This window comes from Vidua chalybeata, chromosome 19, assembly GCF_026979565.1.
Source record: "Vidua chalybeata isolate OUT-0048 chromosome 19, bVidCha1 merged haplotype, whole genome shotgun sequence".
Taxonomy (NCBI): Eukaryota; Metazoa; Chordata; class Aves; order Passeriformes; family Viduidae; genus Vidua; species Vidua chalybeata.
In genome coordinates this window covers 877,542-894,034 of record NC_071548.1, presented here as the reverse complement: position 1 = coordinate 894,034, position 16,493 = coordinate 877,542, and the positions used below count along the sequence as shown (strand labels likewise).

At 48.6% G+C, this 16,493-nt stretch overlaps 1 protein-coding gene across 3 annotated transcripts in view; it reads right to left on the bottom strand.

Moving 5' to 3' along the window:
• Positions 1 to 16,493, bottom strand: part of MYH10 (myosin heavy chain 10) — an 85,884-nt gene that overhangs the window by 39,526 nt on the left and 29,865 nt on the right. For all 3 annotated transcript variants that reach the window (XM_053960138.1, XM_053960136.1, XM_053960137.1), the window contains exon 5: positions 6,223 to 6,325. In XM_053960138.1, the coding sequence (XP_053816113.1) occupies positions 6,223 to 6,325 (103 nt within the window). The remainder of the gene's footprint in view (positions 1 to 6,222; positions 6,326 to 16,493) is intronic.

Genomic DNA, 16,493 nt, shown 5'->3' with positions numbered 1-16,493 from the left:
GCACAGCTCCTGCACAGGCACCTCCCCAGAACTTGGAAAAAGCAGTGTGGCAACTGTGGGAGAAGTGAGCTCATGCAACAGTTCATGCAGGCACCACGAAGACACGGCCAGGTTGCTGTCTCAGCTTCAGAACAAGCAGCAGCCCAGTGTGGGGATTTGGGGGAGGCCTGGGCAGGCAGGGGAGGCTCCATGCTACTCACATACAACAGGGATCCACTCCGGAGTTCCAAATGACATTGAAACACAGATGTTAATGGTTCCATGCCTTATGCAGTGTCAACTGCTTGGGATTAGCGTTTTCCAGGGCCACACTTAAAATGTTCACCAACAAATGCTTTATGTCAACCCTGGCACGGCAGCTCACAGCAAAAGGAGGGTTAAACCAAACACCACTCTGTCTGTTTTTGGACCTGACAAATATTTTAGTAAAAACCCCTTACAACTGACTGGTGTGTGCGAGGAGGGAGGGTTGAGCTGAACACCAGGAATGTCTGCAGCTTCTGAGAGTGAGAGCAGGGGCTCAGACACACAGCACGCTCCCAGAGGCACCACAGCTCTCCAGGGATTCCTTTTTGCTCCCAACAGATCACACTTGAAGGTCCCTTTACTATTTCCCTTTGCACTGCAGTTAACACTGCACTCATCAGCTCCAGAGAAATGCAAGGGGGGAGCTCAGCCAGCCGGACTAAGCCAGGGAGCTGCCTCAGTGTCCGTGCTTGGCCACAGCTGGGGAGCTGGGCAGAGCTCCTGCTTTGCTGCAAAGCTGTGCCCAGCACGAGGGCATCGCCTGCCAGCCCGGGTTAGAGGCCTTCACACTGCTTCACACTCATCTTGTGGCAGCAGTTGTTTGTCCCTTCCCACAGCCCTGCCCTCAGCTTCCACCTCAGCCTCCTTCAGGTGAGCTCACCTGGAGCACTGCAGCTCCTTCTGTCAGCCAGAAAAGGGGGACAAGGCAGAGCAGGGATCAGCAGTGGGATGGGCAGTGTGATCTGCCCAGCAGCTCAGCAGCCTGAGCACCTGGAGCAGCTGGAGCTCCCAGCAGCAACTCGGGCAGCAGATCCCACTCTGCTCACACCGCCTGTCCTAGAAAGTCTGGGGGAATTCTTGTCTTTGAAAGGCTTTTGGTTATGCCAGGCCTTTCTCACTTGAGATCAAAGTCCTCGTTGGTGATTTGCTAAGCTATAAAAATATTCAGACCAAACACTTAATCAAAAGAATTTTGTAGCTTCCATTAATCAAATCTTTTATTCAGCGCTTTGTTTAATATTTAAAAAGGGTTCTGCACTCTCTCAGCAGCACATTACCCAATATACACAAAGTATTTTGGAGGAGGGTGGCTGGAGAGAGTGGAGAGAGGACAAACCTTTCATTTCAGGGCTCAAAATCCTTTGCAATGCTGAGAAACTCATGAGCTGCTCACTCTTCCCTCTCTCAAAGCCAGTTAAATACTTCCAAAACTCTCTATTAGCTGTGTGTTCCTCCAAGGTTTCCCACATTATCAGCACAAATTGAAGACTATACATCAGTTCTCCTACATAACTTGAAAAGCATTAAAGAAAACCACTTGCCTGGTGTTTCACGGGTTTGGGTGATTCGGGCTGTTCATTGCAAACAAACAAATGATAAGTTAGCAAGCAGGCATTCCAGCTGCATGTCACATCCCACATTAGCACTGTCAGCACGTTTAACCGCACGCTCGCTGCACAGAAAGCCTCACAGAAACTGCCCAGATTCATTTGAGAACACAAGTTACTGGCATGTGCCAAACACAGGCTGCACCCTGTGTTTATGCAAGGACTAATTAAACCCAGGATGACAGATGGCCCTTGAGCAGCGAGGGAAGGGCAGGAGCTGCATTATTTGGGCACTGCCTCCAAAATTAACCCCAGCACCCAGTCCCCCTGTGCCCAGCCCCGGGCACTGTGGGGTGCTTGGGATGGAGGGGGTGAGCTCTGTCCTTCAACACTCACAGAGGGGATGGCAGCGACACCAAGGAGGCAGGGGGGCTGGTTTTGCACTCTACTACAAATATTTCAGAAATGCAAACCCACGTTGGAGACAAGACCTTTGCTGCTTCCCTTCAAGCACCACCACGAGCAGCAGCACAGCCTTGCACTGGACATTGTGCCAGCAAGAAGGACAAAGGGAAGGTGAAGGTAATCAAGTAAAACAAAAACCCTTCAAAATCCAAATCTGCACAGCTTCGGCAGAAATTTTCAATTTCATTCTCTCTTCCTTGGCTCAGTCTGTGAGTTTAATAATCTTAAGCTTCGTATCTGAGAGCCCAAGGCAAAGTATTGTGGAGAAACACACACAAGCAGAGATTTTTATAGCAAGCCAAATGTACTCCCTCTTCCTGTGACTCTTATTTCATCAGTGCAGAAGGGCAGATTTGGACAGAGGTCTGTAAGGCAGCTGGCAGAGGTTTGGCTTGCTCAGGTAAGTAATGTGAATTTTCCAAGCTGCACTCCACTTGCCAAGGAAAGAACCAGCCCTCCTGGAATCATGGGCAGGACAGGAACACCTCGGAATTCAGAGGAGTCTCATTTGTTTATATTTGGAAAAGATGAATTGCACGCTTGGGTGTCCATTCTTGGCCCACTAGAAACAGAACTGAGCACCATCAGGCACAGATTTAACTCCTCTGTCTTTAAATGAGGGCAGTTAAAGCCCACGTGGGAAACCCAGGGAGCTTCAGCCTGAGTGAGCCTACCCGAGATCCTGTCCTTCAAAAACTAATTCTGTTTCCTTAGAAATTAATAAAACAAATTAAGCAATTTAGCATTTCAGCTACCAAGGCAAATGCAGCCACTGAAAGCAATCATTAACCTGAAAGTACCAGTAATGAGTTCTAAAATCTAAAATAGCACCAACACGAAAGCTGGGTTTAGTGAAAATAGAGGCAGTTTGGGGTGAGAACACTTTGGGGAAAGAGCCTGAAGGGGCTCCAGGAGAGCTGGAGAGGGACTGGGGACAAGGGATGGAGGGACAGGACACAGGGAATGGCCTGAAGCTGAAGAAGGGCACGGATGGATGGGATATTGGGAATGAGGAATTGTTCCCTGGCAGGGTGGGCAGGCCCTGGCACAGGATGCCCAGAGCAGCTGGGGCTGCCCCTGGATCCCTGGCAGTGCCCAAGGCCAGGCTGGAGCAGCCTGGGACAGTGAGAGGTGTCCCTGCCATGGCAGGGGAGCAGAACTGGATCACCTTTAGCATCCCCTCCAACCCGACCCATTCTGGGATTCTGTGATTTTGATTTAAAGGCTTCACCTGATGGACACTGGACACCATGCAGGGCTTGCTTTCACCCCACCTCCAGCCCGAGAGCAGCTCTTGCTCCCAGCCCTGCCAAGCAGCTCTCCCTGCCCTCAGGGGGACAGCCCAGGCTCCACTCCCCCTTTTAGGGACTGCTGCAGCCCCACCTGGCTCTGCCAAACCCCACAGTCACCGCAGCTCTCTGGTACCTTCCTGCCACCACTCCTCCTCCCCACACTTTGTGCCAGGACAACATCTGGGGATGACCCAGGAAAGGAGGCACTGGGGGCAGGGATTCCCAGGCTCAGGGTGGAATCCTGACTGTCCAGGCTGGAGCTGCAGCCCCTGCCTTACTGACTCCCCTGCCAAGGACCACGTGCTGAGGGCTGAGCAGGGCTTTGTCAGCTCCAAGGAAAGAGGGACTTTGGGACAGAAAAGCAGCAGGATGCCAAGCATGCCAGGCTGTGCAGGGCATGGGCAGAGCTCCTCACAGAGGCTGAACATTTCCCTTCCATCCCAGCTGGAGGAGGCACCTGCTGAGCCCCTGTGGCATCAGTGCTGCTCTGAGGTGTCACACTGGGGCTCCTCTGCTTTGCTCTGGTTTTACAGCACTAGGTCAGGCAAATCAAAGTTAACCCCAGGCTTAGCATACAAATTGCTTTGTTCAAAAAAATCATCAATGAGGCATTCAAAGAGGCTCAGAAATAAACATGTCACTGATAATTATCTGTAGCAGGATGGGTACAGACAGACTGCAAGCCATGGATTAATTGAACAAGCCTATTTAGCATCTTCTGGTGCACAGGGTAATGCACAGGTTGCACAGACTGTGGATCACCACCAGCCCTCTACAGCTGTCTAATGAATATGCAAACAGGGTAAATTAGGGCTGCTTCTATAACCCCCATTCTGACCCTTCCTACCTTTCCAGTGGCACCTGTGAGGGTTAGACATTCTTTGTTCCCAGTATATAAACAAAAACTAATTGTTGCACAACAAGGGAGACTCATTTCTATTTTCAAAGTGCGTTTGGTGACAAACAGTCTGCATTTTTCAAGGACACATGGCAAATCCAGTGCCCACTGTGGTGCTGCACTGAATGAAGGGCACGATCCAAGACTTTTATTCAGGACACTCCCTGTTCTTTTTGTTCATATCCCAGCCTTCCCCTTCCTTTGCTGTGCTCCCTGAGAAGTTGCATCATCTCCAACCCTCAAGATTTTCAAAACTCAGCTTTTGTGGGGATTGGGCAATGCAATCTCTCTTTGAAGGGAGGCACATTTTGAAAGGTGTCTGGACAAGAGGCTTCCAGAAGTGTCTTTCAGCCTGAGGCATTCCAAGTTGTCAACAGTACCTTTAGAAATACTGGGTGCAAACCCTGCACAATTCCCTTCTCTCCAAAAACCCATTGGCAATTTTGCTTCTGTAGAAATTGAGAGAACACTGGGTTTTTCCAGGGCTGCACAGTGGTAAAACCAAGAACATGCTTAACTCCAAACCTCCAGAGGAAATCACTTGTGCTGGATGATGTCCCAGTGTCCCCAGAGTCACAACCTGCCAACACCTGTGGCACAGCCACGAACACAGCCCTGACACTCCAGTGCCAGAAAATGGACAGAAACCTCCTCCTGAGGCCTGCAGCCCTCTCAGCCTGCTCAGCAAACACTTACAAAGGCTGATCTTCATCTTTTCTGTGTGAAAAACCAGCACTAGAGTTTGAGTAAGTACCAATGCACAGGCTCAGGTTATTTCCTCTTGATTAAAGCAGAGCCAAGTTTCCCCCCACACTTCAGTGGATTTCTCCAGCTCTGCCTGCAACCTTTCCTTCTCTCCCACTTCAGTCCTCACTTTTTTTCCCTTCCCAGGCTGGTCCAAAGTCAGCTGGTGCTCCTGCAGGAGCCTGAGCCTCGGCACACCCAGCACTGTCCCAGTGTGAAGCCCTGCACGGGGCTGACAAAGCTGGAGCTGCTGCAGGGGGATGGCCTCGAGCTGGGAATCAGGAGAGATTTCCTCACTGCCACAGAGGGCAAACATTGGAACAGGCTGCCACCACATCCCTGGAGGGCTCGGAAAATGAGTGCAAGTGGCACTTCACGGGATGGTTCAGTGGGAACGGGGTGTTGGCAAAGGCTGGGCTTGATCTGGGAGCTCTTTGCTAGAATTCTCTAAGTCTCTAATTCTAGAATTCCACAGGATAATGCAGTTTGAAGGTTCCAGCCACCACAGACACCAGGATTACTACTGGAGAACCATTTGTGATTACAGCAAGGCACTGTTTGGAGCAAAGCTGAATTCAAACTTCACTGCAAACACATCCAAGTGCTCCTAACAACAAATATTCAAACCCATTCCTGGTTTTTAAAAGCAAAGAATCACTAAAAATTCAGTGCAAATGTTGAAGCCTGGCAGGAAATCCGAAGAAAGTTCTATATAAATCAGAGTTGGTTTCAAGCTACCAAAAAAACCCAGTATTCTCTGATATAAAAGTATACACTCACTTGTTTATAGTGTAATAAAATCTGAGCTTTTAATTGCATGCTGGCTTCTAGATATAGCAAGTCTACAGCAGTTTTTAAGCTGGATGATTTTTCCCATGTACAAGTTAATTTTTGAAAGCACAGAAAGCTTGTTCACAAATACACTGAAAACTGCATCCAGTGGGAACTAAATTCAGTTACAATTGCCTGGCTTTACTGAATCTTTTTGAAAAATGGGGTTTATTGCACCAGAAAGCTTTGCTTTTATTTGTATAAAGCCTTTAATTTCACAACAGAAATTAGGCAGCTGACATGGACTAGAAATTTTGATGTAACTGCTCGTTTCAGCCACTGCTAAAGAGAAAATAATGGCTGAGACAAAATTGCACAGATTATATTACAGTTTAATTTTAAAAAGTCATCTTTTCAAATGCAAAGACGGCAATTTGCAGAAAGAGCAATGAAGAAATGAGAAAATACCCCAACTTACAGGAATATTATGGTCCTTTCTTCCTTTATGGGAAGAAGCAACGTGAGCAAGGTACTGAATAACCTTCTTGGTGTTCTCAGTCTTCCCAGCTCCAGATTCACCTCTGCAAAACAGAGCAGACATTTCCTTCAAAATTCACCCTCAGCAACTCAGCAATCCTTTGTTTACACACCTCACTTCATCCCATTGATGGCTCTGGCTATGCACAGACCAAAAGCAGGGATGCTGCAGGGAACTAAAGGTATTTGTTTAAAATCCCTCCTTCATCCCAAACATCTCCTGAGCTTTGAGATGTTGATACAAGGTGTGACACCAGTTTGATTAAGAGCTTTTGGCTTTATGCCTGAACTCCTTTGCTACCCAAGGTGACACGAAACACTTGTCCCCTGCCTGGATCACTGCTGACAGAATGTTTTGGGGTGCAGATCCATTTTTATTTTTAAATCATGATATATACACACACACACTTTTACACTTGGGCACGATTTTAATACACCAGGGCTTGGTTAGGGGAATTACCAAGTTAAGTACCTTTAGGAGCCAGAAACAGAGTGCAGTAAAACACACCTCAAACAAGAGATTCTTTTCTTTCCATCTCAGAATCTTTGCTAGGTTAAAAATATATTTAAGGGCACAGGGCTACATGAAACCATGAAGAAATTAACTTATCAGTGCAGAGTGGCAGAGTTCACAGATCAATAAAGATAGCAAATGCACATTTCATTTTTGAGCCAGAGGTGGATTTAAAGCAGACCATGTTTAGACAGAATTTATGGAGAGGTTTGCAGGAGATATTAAAAGCAGGAAATGTGACCAAGTTCATGTCCCTGCAATCACAAATGAGGTTACTACAGCTCTAAAAATGACAGTTTGGGGCTTTTTTTCCTAACCTAGGTCTGATCTTCAGACAAATCCACCCAGAGGGATTCAGGGGTGCCTTAGGCAGGACTCAAGCAGTTCAAGGCACTGAAGGAGGATTTCCAGGGAGACAGATTTCCAGGGAGCAGCTCTGAAGTGTGGGAAGCTAAAAAGGGTTTTATTATGGGGATTTGCATGGAAAGAGTGGAAGCACTCCTGTCATTCAACAGTTGTTCAAAAATTAACAGTTTGGAAGCCAGCTCCTTTGTAAGAATGACAAGCGCACATTTCCCCTGCCCGCTTATTTCTCCTCTAAGCTACTTTAAATGGAAATGTTCATTTAGCAGGGGAATGTAAGCCCATTCTTGTGCAGCCTTTTTCATCATACACCCCAGTTTTGTAGCTAATCTGCATCTGCTTAGGGATTCAGCACCTCCAGACCTGCACTTCTTGATCAGATAAGAGCTGAGGAGCGTCCCCGTCCTCACCCTGCACTCAGCAGCTGCAGAGAGGAGCCCAGAGAGCACTTGCAATTTTAATTCTGCAGGTACAGGAAGGATATTGACACTAGCCCAGGTTTTCAAGACTCAAACACTCTAAAAACACAGAAACCCCACGGGGAACGGCCCTAAGAGAGGGGAACCTCTGCTGAAGGGTGGCGGCGTGGGCATTTCTGCAGCCAGGAGCAAGAACCTTCATTCCCAGCAGCTCGTGGGACTCCTCACAGGAGATCTGGGTGAAACAGCTTCTGTTTGACCTGAGAGAACAGCAGCTGGAAAAGCCCAGGCAAATGGGCCTGCAGATGAGCTGTGGGACAGTGCACAGCCTCAGTGACCCTGCAGCTCCGGAGGGCTGACCAAGGCTCCCTGGTTTACTGGTGGCATCTGCCCCTGTCTAAAACCACTTGGGTTCCATTCTTCCTCACCATCACTGGAAAATAACACAGGACACGAAGACAAGAAAGCACTGCTCCCATCACTCAGAGCTCCCCAGGGACAGGCAGGGGAGGTCCCTGCAGAGCTGCTGACTGGGCTGGCTTTGCTCAGTGCCTGGAAAAACCTGGAAGGTCCTACCTGAAAAGCTGGTTGCAAAGGAGATTGCTCTGAGAATTGGCTAATGGATAACTGGGTTTCCTTTTTGCCAAGATAGCATCACTATGGAACCCAGAAACTGGGTGCACTTTGGGACAAGTGGACAAGTGGAACAACACCCTCTGGCTTAATGAAAAATCCCATTTCCAGCCAGCCCAGAGCCCCCACAAACAAGGCAAATGTGAATGCTGATAAGCAGGAAAAAAAAAAAAAAAACCCAAACCATCAGGTGCCAATTCTTGCTTCTCAAGTCTTTATTTCTCATTTCCCTTTCACTGCAGTGTTTACATTAACATAATTCATGACCATGAGCAATAACAAAAGCAGCTTTGCCTGTTTCTGGATGTGTATTAAAAATGCTAATGCAAAAACTATTCCAGCAGGTAAGAGAAGTAAGAAGCACAGCAAAATATACATTTACATTTTAAAACAATACAATTTGTTCTTATTGTCAGCAGAGCTTGGGAGTGCACCTTTAGCTGTGCCTGTAAAGCTAGAGAAATAATCTTTTCGGTCAAATCACAAGAAGAAGGTTTATTACATTTTAAAGGAGGAAAATCTCCTGTAACACATGCAGTGCAGAGAAGCTGGTGCAATAAATACAGCTCAGATGTCAGCTCTGGAAAAGGGCTGGAAGAGTCAGCTGCAGACACACCAGCAAAGCTGCACAAGCACAGGGAAGGCAGCAGCTTGAAACACATTCCTGGTGTTAAAAACCCTCTAAATCTAACAGAAGGGTGTTTCAGAGAGAGTCTTTATGCAAGACCTCATTCAAAAGCAGCACCAGCGGATGTTATCATCCCAGTCCTGCTCTCCCTGGAGCTTACAAGAATGCCAAATATTTCCTGCAGCATCGTGGCAAATAGCTCTGCTGCCACATACTATGAAAGAATTAGAAGATTTAGGATAAAGTCCTTTGCATTTACAGGAATAATGACATCTGCATACTTTGGTTCTTTCCCAGGAGTGCAAACACATGGATTACAAAAGTAAATTAAAATCTTCTACCTCCATCAACCTGCCCAAAAAAGGTAAACTGTGACTAACACCATGTACAGAATTTATGGAATGGGGATGGAATCACAAAGCTAAAGCTTAACTTTTTTCCAAGCCTTGTTTTAATACAACTCCATCTGTTACCATGAATTAAACAACTAAAGCCCTGGGCTGAGAAGCAGCCTCACCTCTGCTAAATGATTCCACCTCCTTCATCTCAGGCTCAGCTCCTGGCAGAATCAAAACCTTCTGGGACTGAATGGGAACACTCAGCTCCAGCCATGGCTATGCCAAAGAGTGCTCCCAAAGAAGCAAGCCCTCCTCAGCTCCAGTTGGAAATACAAGGTTATTCCATCCATCAACTGGGGCATCTCTCCCTTGGAAGCCACCTTCCAGGGACAGGTCACACAAAGTCTGCCAGGACTGGTGAATTCATGCAGGATCTCGTGTCCAAGTGCTCTTCCCCTGCAGCAGCAAAGCTCCTGCTTTGAAGCAGCTTCATGCACATTTAAAACAGGAAAAGTTCAGCCAGCATGAGCACTTTAAAGTTTAACATGGTTTTGAATTCATTGCATGTAAAGCTGGAGTGTCATTTTCAGCAAAGCCCAGAACTCTCCAGGCAAATTCATCCCAGCTCCAATTTGGTTAGGAAAATCCAGGCACTGACTCAACCAGCTGCAGCTCTTCCCCTGAGCAGCTTGAGCCCAAATCTTGCACAAGAAGCATTTCCACCACCGAAAGGGTTCTCAGCTGCAGGACAGGCAGGTCAGAGAGGGAGAGGACTCGCAGGTGACAAAGCAAAGAGCAGGGATGGGAGCTGCCCTGCCCAGGGAACAGCTCCTCTCCCCACAGCACCACTCCCAGCAGCAGGAATTGTCCCAGGAACAGGTGAGTGCCCCTTCCAAGGGGTCTATTCCGAGAGGAAACACCGTTTCTGAAGGACAATAGTACAGTGAAGGAAAAAGGAACGGTGGCTTTCCACCTGCCAGGCAGGTTTGAAACACTCACCCATCTTGTGACAGTGACAGCACCTGGCATGGCAGGGCCACCACCCCTCCCTGACCTGGGAAATGCCTTGTGGACTACAGGGAAATCAGATGAGGTTAAAGTTGTTTACTGAAGGCCCAGAGCACAGACTGGCCCCTTTCCAGCTCCCTTCCCCAGGGAGCCATGAATTCCACCCCACAAGGGACAAAGTGCCACGAGCAGCACAGGACACAGGCACACAGACCCACACATCCCAAACATCCAAAAAAAAGCCTTGCAATTCCGAGGCAGCCTGCTCTCTCTCTGGCTGCCTAGGCACAGTCTGCAGACCAACAATATTCCTGAAGATGTGCAATGTGTTAGGATGGCCAGCTGCAGCTGTAGATCATCCCTGTGATTTAAATTCCTGAAAAACTAACCCAAACAAAGTCAGGATTTTACATTTTGCGTGGCTGGGTCGCTCAAACCCTTCCTCTGCCCCAGGAATTTCAGTCGTGCAATGATCAGGAGCAAGCCCTGGGATGAGAAGTTCGTGTGGCAGCAGAGGGTCCTCCTGTGAAGAAGTGGCACCTGGGCAAGGTCCCAGCACCCAGAACCCACCCAGCTCCCCTGGCCAGCAACCTCCTCCCATGGAAGCAGCCACTTACAGAAGGCCCCAAACCATGGAAATATGGAAATATGCACTCAAATTGTTTGGAGGAGAAAGTAACTGCCTATGTAAGAGCCCCAACAATGGCCTTTTGTCCTGGGCACAACAGCAGTGGCAAAGAACAGAGGAGACACTTATTCTCAGGCACAACTGAGCAGATCATCTGCCAGTTACAAATTAACAGATATTTACAGACAAGACCTGTAATTAAAGGGTGTCTTAATCACCTGGCTCATTTTCTGCAAGAGGTATAACTGATAGTTTGGAAAAGAGTCATTAATTGGCTTTACTATTGACGTGGCTGCTTTAGAGCTGCTTCCTTTCCCTCCTGATGCTTCCCATCATCTCCACACCACTTGCCATGGGAATGTTACCAGCTGGACTCCAGCCAGGGGTTGTACACAAAAATGTTTGGTATTTGCTGCTGTTGGCCTTTAATAAGCAGCCTCCATTCCCTCCACACCCCATCACTCCTACGGAAGCCAGCTGAGATTAGATATCCTTGTAGGGCTGCAAGCATCTGCTAAACACCTATTTATCAGGCCCAGGCCCAGCTTTGGGAATACCAGAAGCCTGTGGTAAGAGTCTCCACTTCAGAACACACTGGCTTTAAAAGTGCAGTGCAGCCCATTTTCAGAGTTGACTTTTTTCAGTATTTCCCAAATTCCTCATTACCACAACACAAATTTCTCCATCTTGGTCATCGGCCCGGCATGCTCAGTGAGCAGAGAAACACCAAAACTTAACAGAACAGCAGCTGCAGCTTCTCCAAAGGAAAAAATAAAATTTAAAAAAACCCCAATACCCTGAAAAGGTCTTCAGCCCAGCTTCACATCCCACAGGAATGGGAAAATGTGCAGGAAGGTCTGGGAATGCTGCAGTGTTGGCATCACATCTCTGTAACAAACCAGTGATGGATGCTGAGTCAACACAGGCTGAAAGCTCCTGCTTTTACATATATATATTACTTATATATATATTACTTATATTTTATATATATTACTTATATATATATGTATTATATACTTTTTTATATATATATTACTTATATTATATATATGTTACCTATAAGCCAGAAGGAACACTAAGTTTCTGGAACTACACATATTTTCCTTTCTTTTCAGCAATCTAAGAATTTACAGGGAAAAAGTCCAAGATAAACTTTCATTTGCAGTCCAGTCAAGGGGGAATGATGAGGTGGAAGTTGGTTGAGTCCAGCTTCCCAGAAAAGTGCTGGTTCTGAGGGCTGCTCGTTTGCTTTTGGTTGCAAAGCTGGATGAACTAAACTCCAACGCAGAGGAGGGCTCCAGCAGCCTTTCTCACCATCTGTTAGTGGTTAGCAGCCCAAGATTAAACCATCCAGCTTCAAAGCTAAGAAGAAATTCTCACCATTACTGTTTGCTCAGCCCCTCCCATCTCATCTTCAGCCAGGCAATAATCTGGCTTTCACCCATGGATTGTCCAGTGGATTTGGGAGCTGTAGATGTTCCTGTCTCTGGGTATATTTGGGTTTTTCAGTTGGTGAAAGGCCAAAGGGCACAGAGGAAATCAGGGGGATGCCATGGAGCAGCAGAGGCTGCTGGATATGGGAAAAGCACTTTTGGTTCACTCTGAGAAAAGCCCATCCATAATGAGTAATTCCACCAAGAAGTTCCTTCTGCAAATTTCATCCCTGGCCTCAATACTCCCCAAATTTCATCCCTGGCCTCAATACTCCCCAAATTTCATCCCTGGCCTCAATACTCCCCAAATTTCATCCCTGGCCTCAATACTTCTCAATACTCCCCAGATTTCATCCCTGGCCTCAACACTCCCCAACACTCCCCAAATTTTATCCCTGGCCTCAATACTCCCCAAATTTCACCCCTGGCCTCAACACTCCCCAACACTCCCCAAATTTCATCCCTGGCCTCAACGCTCCCCAGCACTCCCCAGATTTCACCCCTGGCCTCAATACTCCTCAATACTCCCCAAATTTCATCCCTGGCCTCAATACTCCCCAGATTTCATCCCTGGCCTCAATACTCCCCAAATTTCATCCCTGGCCTCAATACTCCCCAGATTTCATCCCTGGCCTCAATACTCCCCAAATTTCATCCCTAGCCTCAATACTCCTCAATAGTCCCCAAATTTCATCCCTGGCCTCAATACTCCTCAATACTCCCCAGATTTCATCCCTGGCCTCAACACTCCCCAGATTTCATCCCTGGCCTCAGTACTCCTCAATACTCCCCAAATTTCATCCCTGGCCTCAATACTCCCCAATACTCCCCAAATTTCATCCCTGGCCTCAATACTCCCCAGCTCACACAGGCAGATGGGGCAGGGGAGGCACCACCATGAACCATGACAAAAGCCAGGAGCAAGGGACTCCGAGCTTGTTGCACAGCACCAACTCCAGCCAGGCCCTCCAACACCACCACTGTCCACATCTGGGACCTAAAAGGTGGGGAGGGGAAAGGGAAGAGCAAAGAAACAACAAAGAGGGCAGGACAGCACAGCACCTCCTGCTCAGAGACACCTCCTGTCAGAGCAGGAGCAGGAAGGATCCGTCAGGAGAAGGACAGCACAGCACCTCCTGCTCAGAGACACCTCCTGTCAGAGCAGGAGCAGGAAGGATCTGTCAGGAGAAGGACAGCACAGCAGGTGCCAGGGCCAGCAGTGCCCTCCTAGGAGCCAGATTCCGTGTCAGCACAAGGTGCTCTGCAGCCAGACAGTGCAGCAGCATGCTTTAGTGGAGTTTGGTTTTACCTCCTTTGGGAAAACACTACTGACTTTAAACACAGCAGTTTATGCAGGACTCCTGATGGAACATCAGCAGGTGATGAAGCTGAGGAATCCTCCAGGTAACCCCACTGCCTTCAAAACAATGAGATGTTATGAGACATGCTTGGAGAAGCATCCATGCAGGCTATCCCACCCCAAGCATGCATTGAGATAAATGCCTGTTCCTGCAGCAGCTCGGTGAAATTAAAAGGTTTTTCCTTCAGCACAGCTCTCAAAAAAATAAAAAAAAAATTAAGAGAACTTTCAGCAAAGTGAATTCCTCAAGAAGATCCACCTGCACTCACCTTCTTCACAGAGCTTGTTATTTACCAGAATAGTGAGTGCAGGAGTGCAGGCCTTTCTGGGGAAACAGACTGGTGTTTCCTAAAGATCTGCACAGGGGAAGACAGGGAAACTGCCTCTACCCCTGATTTAATTACAGACTCTCCTGCCAAGGATAAAAATGCCATGTGTGCCACATTCAAATCAGCATCCAGCTGTCTGCTGAGCTCAGAAGATCAAAAGCTTATGGTCACCTTGCAGGTGAGGTGACAACAAAATTGAAGACCAGAGTGTTTAAAGTTTCCCAAGGTAATCCCAACGAATGGATCAGACACTCACTAGGTCAGAACCCAAGGAAGGAATCAGGAAAACTGCAGAGACAATCTTTGAAGACCAAGAACCCAAGGGCTTGTCACAGCACCAGCCCTAAACCTAGGAATTCCCCCAAAAGCAGCACTCCTGGCTGTCAAGAAGAAAAGAGGGATGGATCCAGAGACCTGGTAAAGTGTCCCTCAACCACCATTGCTGGAGAAGTGACTAGAGAAAGGCCATGGAAGGTAAAAAACCAGGAGACTTCACCAGTAGAGGCAGGGGGAGAGAGGTGAGGATGCAAAGCAGGCAGAACCTCAGCAAGCAGTGGGACAGCTTTGTCCCAGACAATTCCTGCCCAGGCAGCTGGAGACAGGGAAATGACAGGCACACCACAACTGTCCACACAGCTCAGGGCACTGCTCAGGAGGTGGCTTTTTCCCCTGAAAAAGGGGAAAAAGGCAGCTTTTTCCAGCTGCCCTGAACCACTCCTACTGGAGAAATGAGAAAGTATTCTGAGGGCTTCCAGCCTTAGCAAACATCAGGGTCAATCTGGTGATGCAGGTCCTGAGACAGCAAGTTTGGGATGAGAAGATGAGCCTTCTGAACTGCCACAGGAGCTTCTGAAAGCACCTCTGGTGTGGTTAGCACTGTCCTTGCACTTTATTTATTCCTGCCTTAGTCTAGACCTGCAAATCCAGTGGCAGGAAGGGGAACACACAATTTACCTCCTCACCAGGGCCAGCAATGCAAGGGGAGTCCTGGACACTTTCCCACTCCTGATCAAAACATGGGATCTCTTCCCAGCCTGCTACCCAAGGGAGCTCCCCATGGCCCTGTCCACTCACAAAGAGGATTTCACAGCCCAAAATCCCAGTTTATAACGCAGCCCTAGAGAAGAATAAGGCTTTCCCAAGAAGTATGGTGACATTCTGCCAAGGTCTGGCTGGAAGGATGTGTGTCCCTTCCCACCCTCATCACCTGAGCTCCAGCTCCTCTGCAAGAGCCAAGCCCTGCCAAGGTGGAAGCCAGCACGAGATGCACCAACTCCATGCTCTGTACCAGGCACAAACAGGGATCAACTGTCCACTCAGTGCAGGTGGATCAAAAGCTCACGGGAGCCTTAGAGGTGAGGTCATGACAAAGCTGAAGGCAGGAGAGCTTAGAGGCTTTCCAATTTGTAAATGATCAGATTGGACATTCACCAAATCCTGCAGCACTGCCATTCCAACCTTGTGGGCTTGGCTGACCATGCAAAGGAGAGCAAAGTTCATGGGCAGACACAAAACGTGAAGCTACTTCAAAACATTCACCTGGGGCAAGCACACGCTGCCAAGGCATCCACAAGCACACGAGAACAAAGCCTTTCTTCTCACTCTGGGATCCCATCCCTGCTTTGAGGGCTGCTTTGTGCATTGCACATGAAATAGGCATCACATGAAAACAGAAGTCCTGCTAGGAGCAGGAACCACAGACCTAGACAGGCCTGAGTTAACCAGATCAACTTTTATCTTAAGCACAGAACTCTTTTTGCTTCTGTGTCCTTAGGCCCCGAGAATCTTGTACTCATGGTACCCATAGCTGGAAAAGGCATGGCTTGAAAGGATCCAGCCTCAGTCATGTACAGCCTCTGAGAGTCCAGGCACTTCTGCAGGGAGCACAAGATGGAGATTTGAACCCCTTCATGTCAGGAGGGAAACTGAACCCAGGCCTCCTTCCAGCAGCCAGGCTCCGCACCGAGCTGCTGCAGGCAGCAGGATCCTCCCAAAGCACGTCCCCACCACGCTGGCACCCAGGACTGCCCCTCAGACACCTGAACTTGCTGTGCTCTCCCCTTCAGGACAGAGCCACGGGGTGGTTTCCAACCCACATGAGCCATCCTGACCCGAGGCTGCTCCCAGCAGGGAGAACTTCCCTCCTGCACCTCGTTCCTTCAGGCTGGCACAGGGAGCTGAGCAGGAACAGCAGTGCCCTGTGCAGGCTGGGGCTGGGCCAGCCTGGCTCCCTGAGCTCCCTGAGCTCCAGGGAATCCTTATCTCTCTGCTGACACTCCCAGCAGCAGCACGGGAAGCTGCAGGAACACTCAGTGCACGGGGGAGAGGGAAGGAAGCTGGCTCACCCCTGCCAGCTGCACTCCAAGCACAGAGCAGGAGGCTCACGAGCCTCAAATCCCGCTCGTGCTTCCCAGGCAGATCCCAGGAAAACCTCAGCTACAGCAACAGGTGAAAAGGGAACCTTGGTGTCACCCTCCTCAGAGATCCCTGGGAGGCAGATCCAGAGCTGAGCTGCTGCTCAGGGTCTCCAGAGCCACTTTTGGGTCTTGTCTTCCCCAG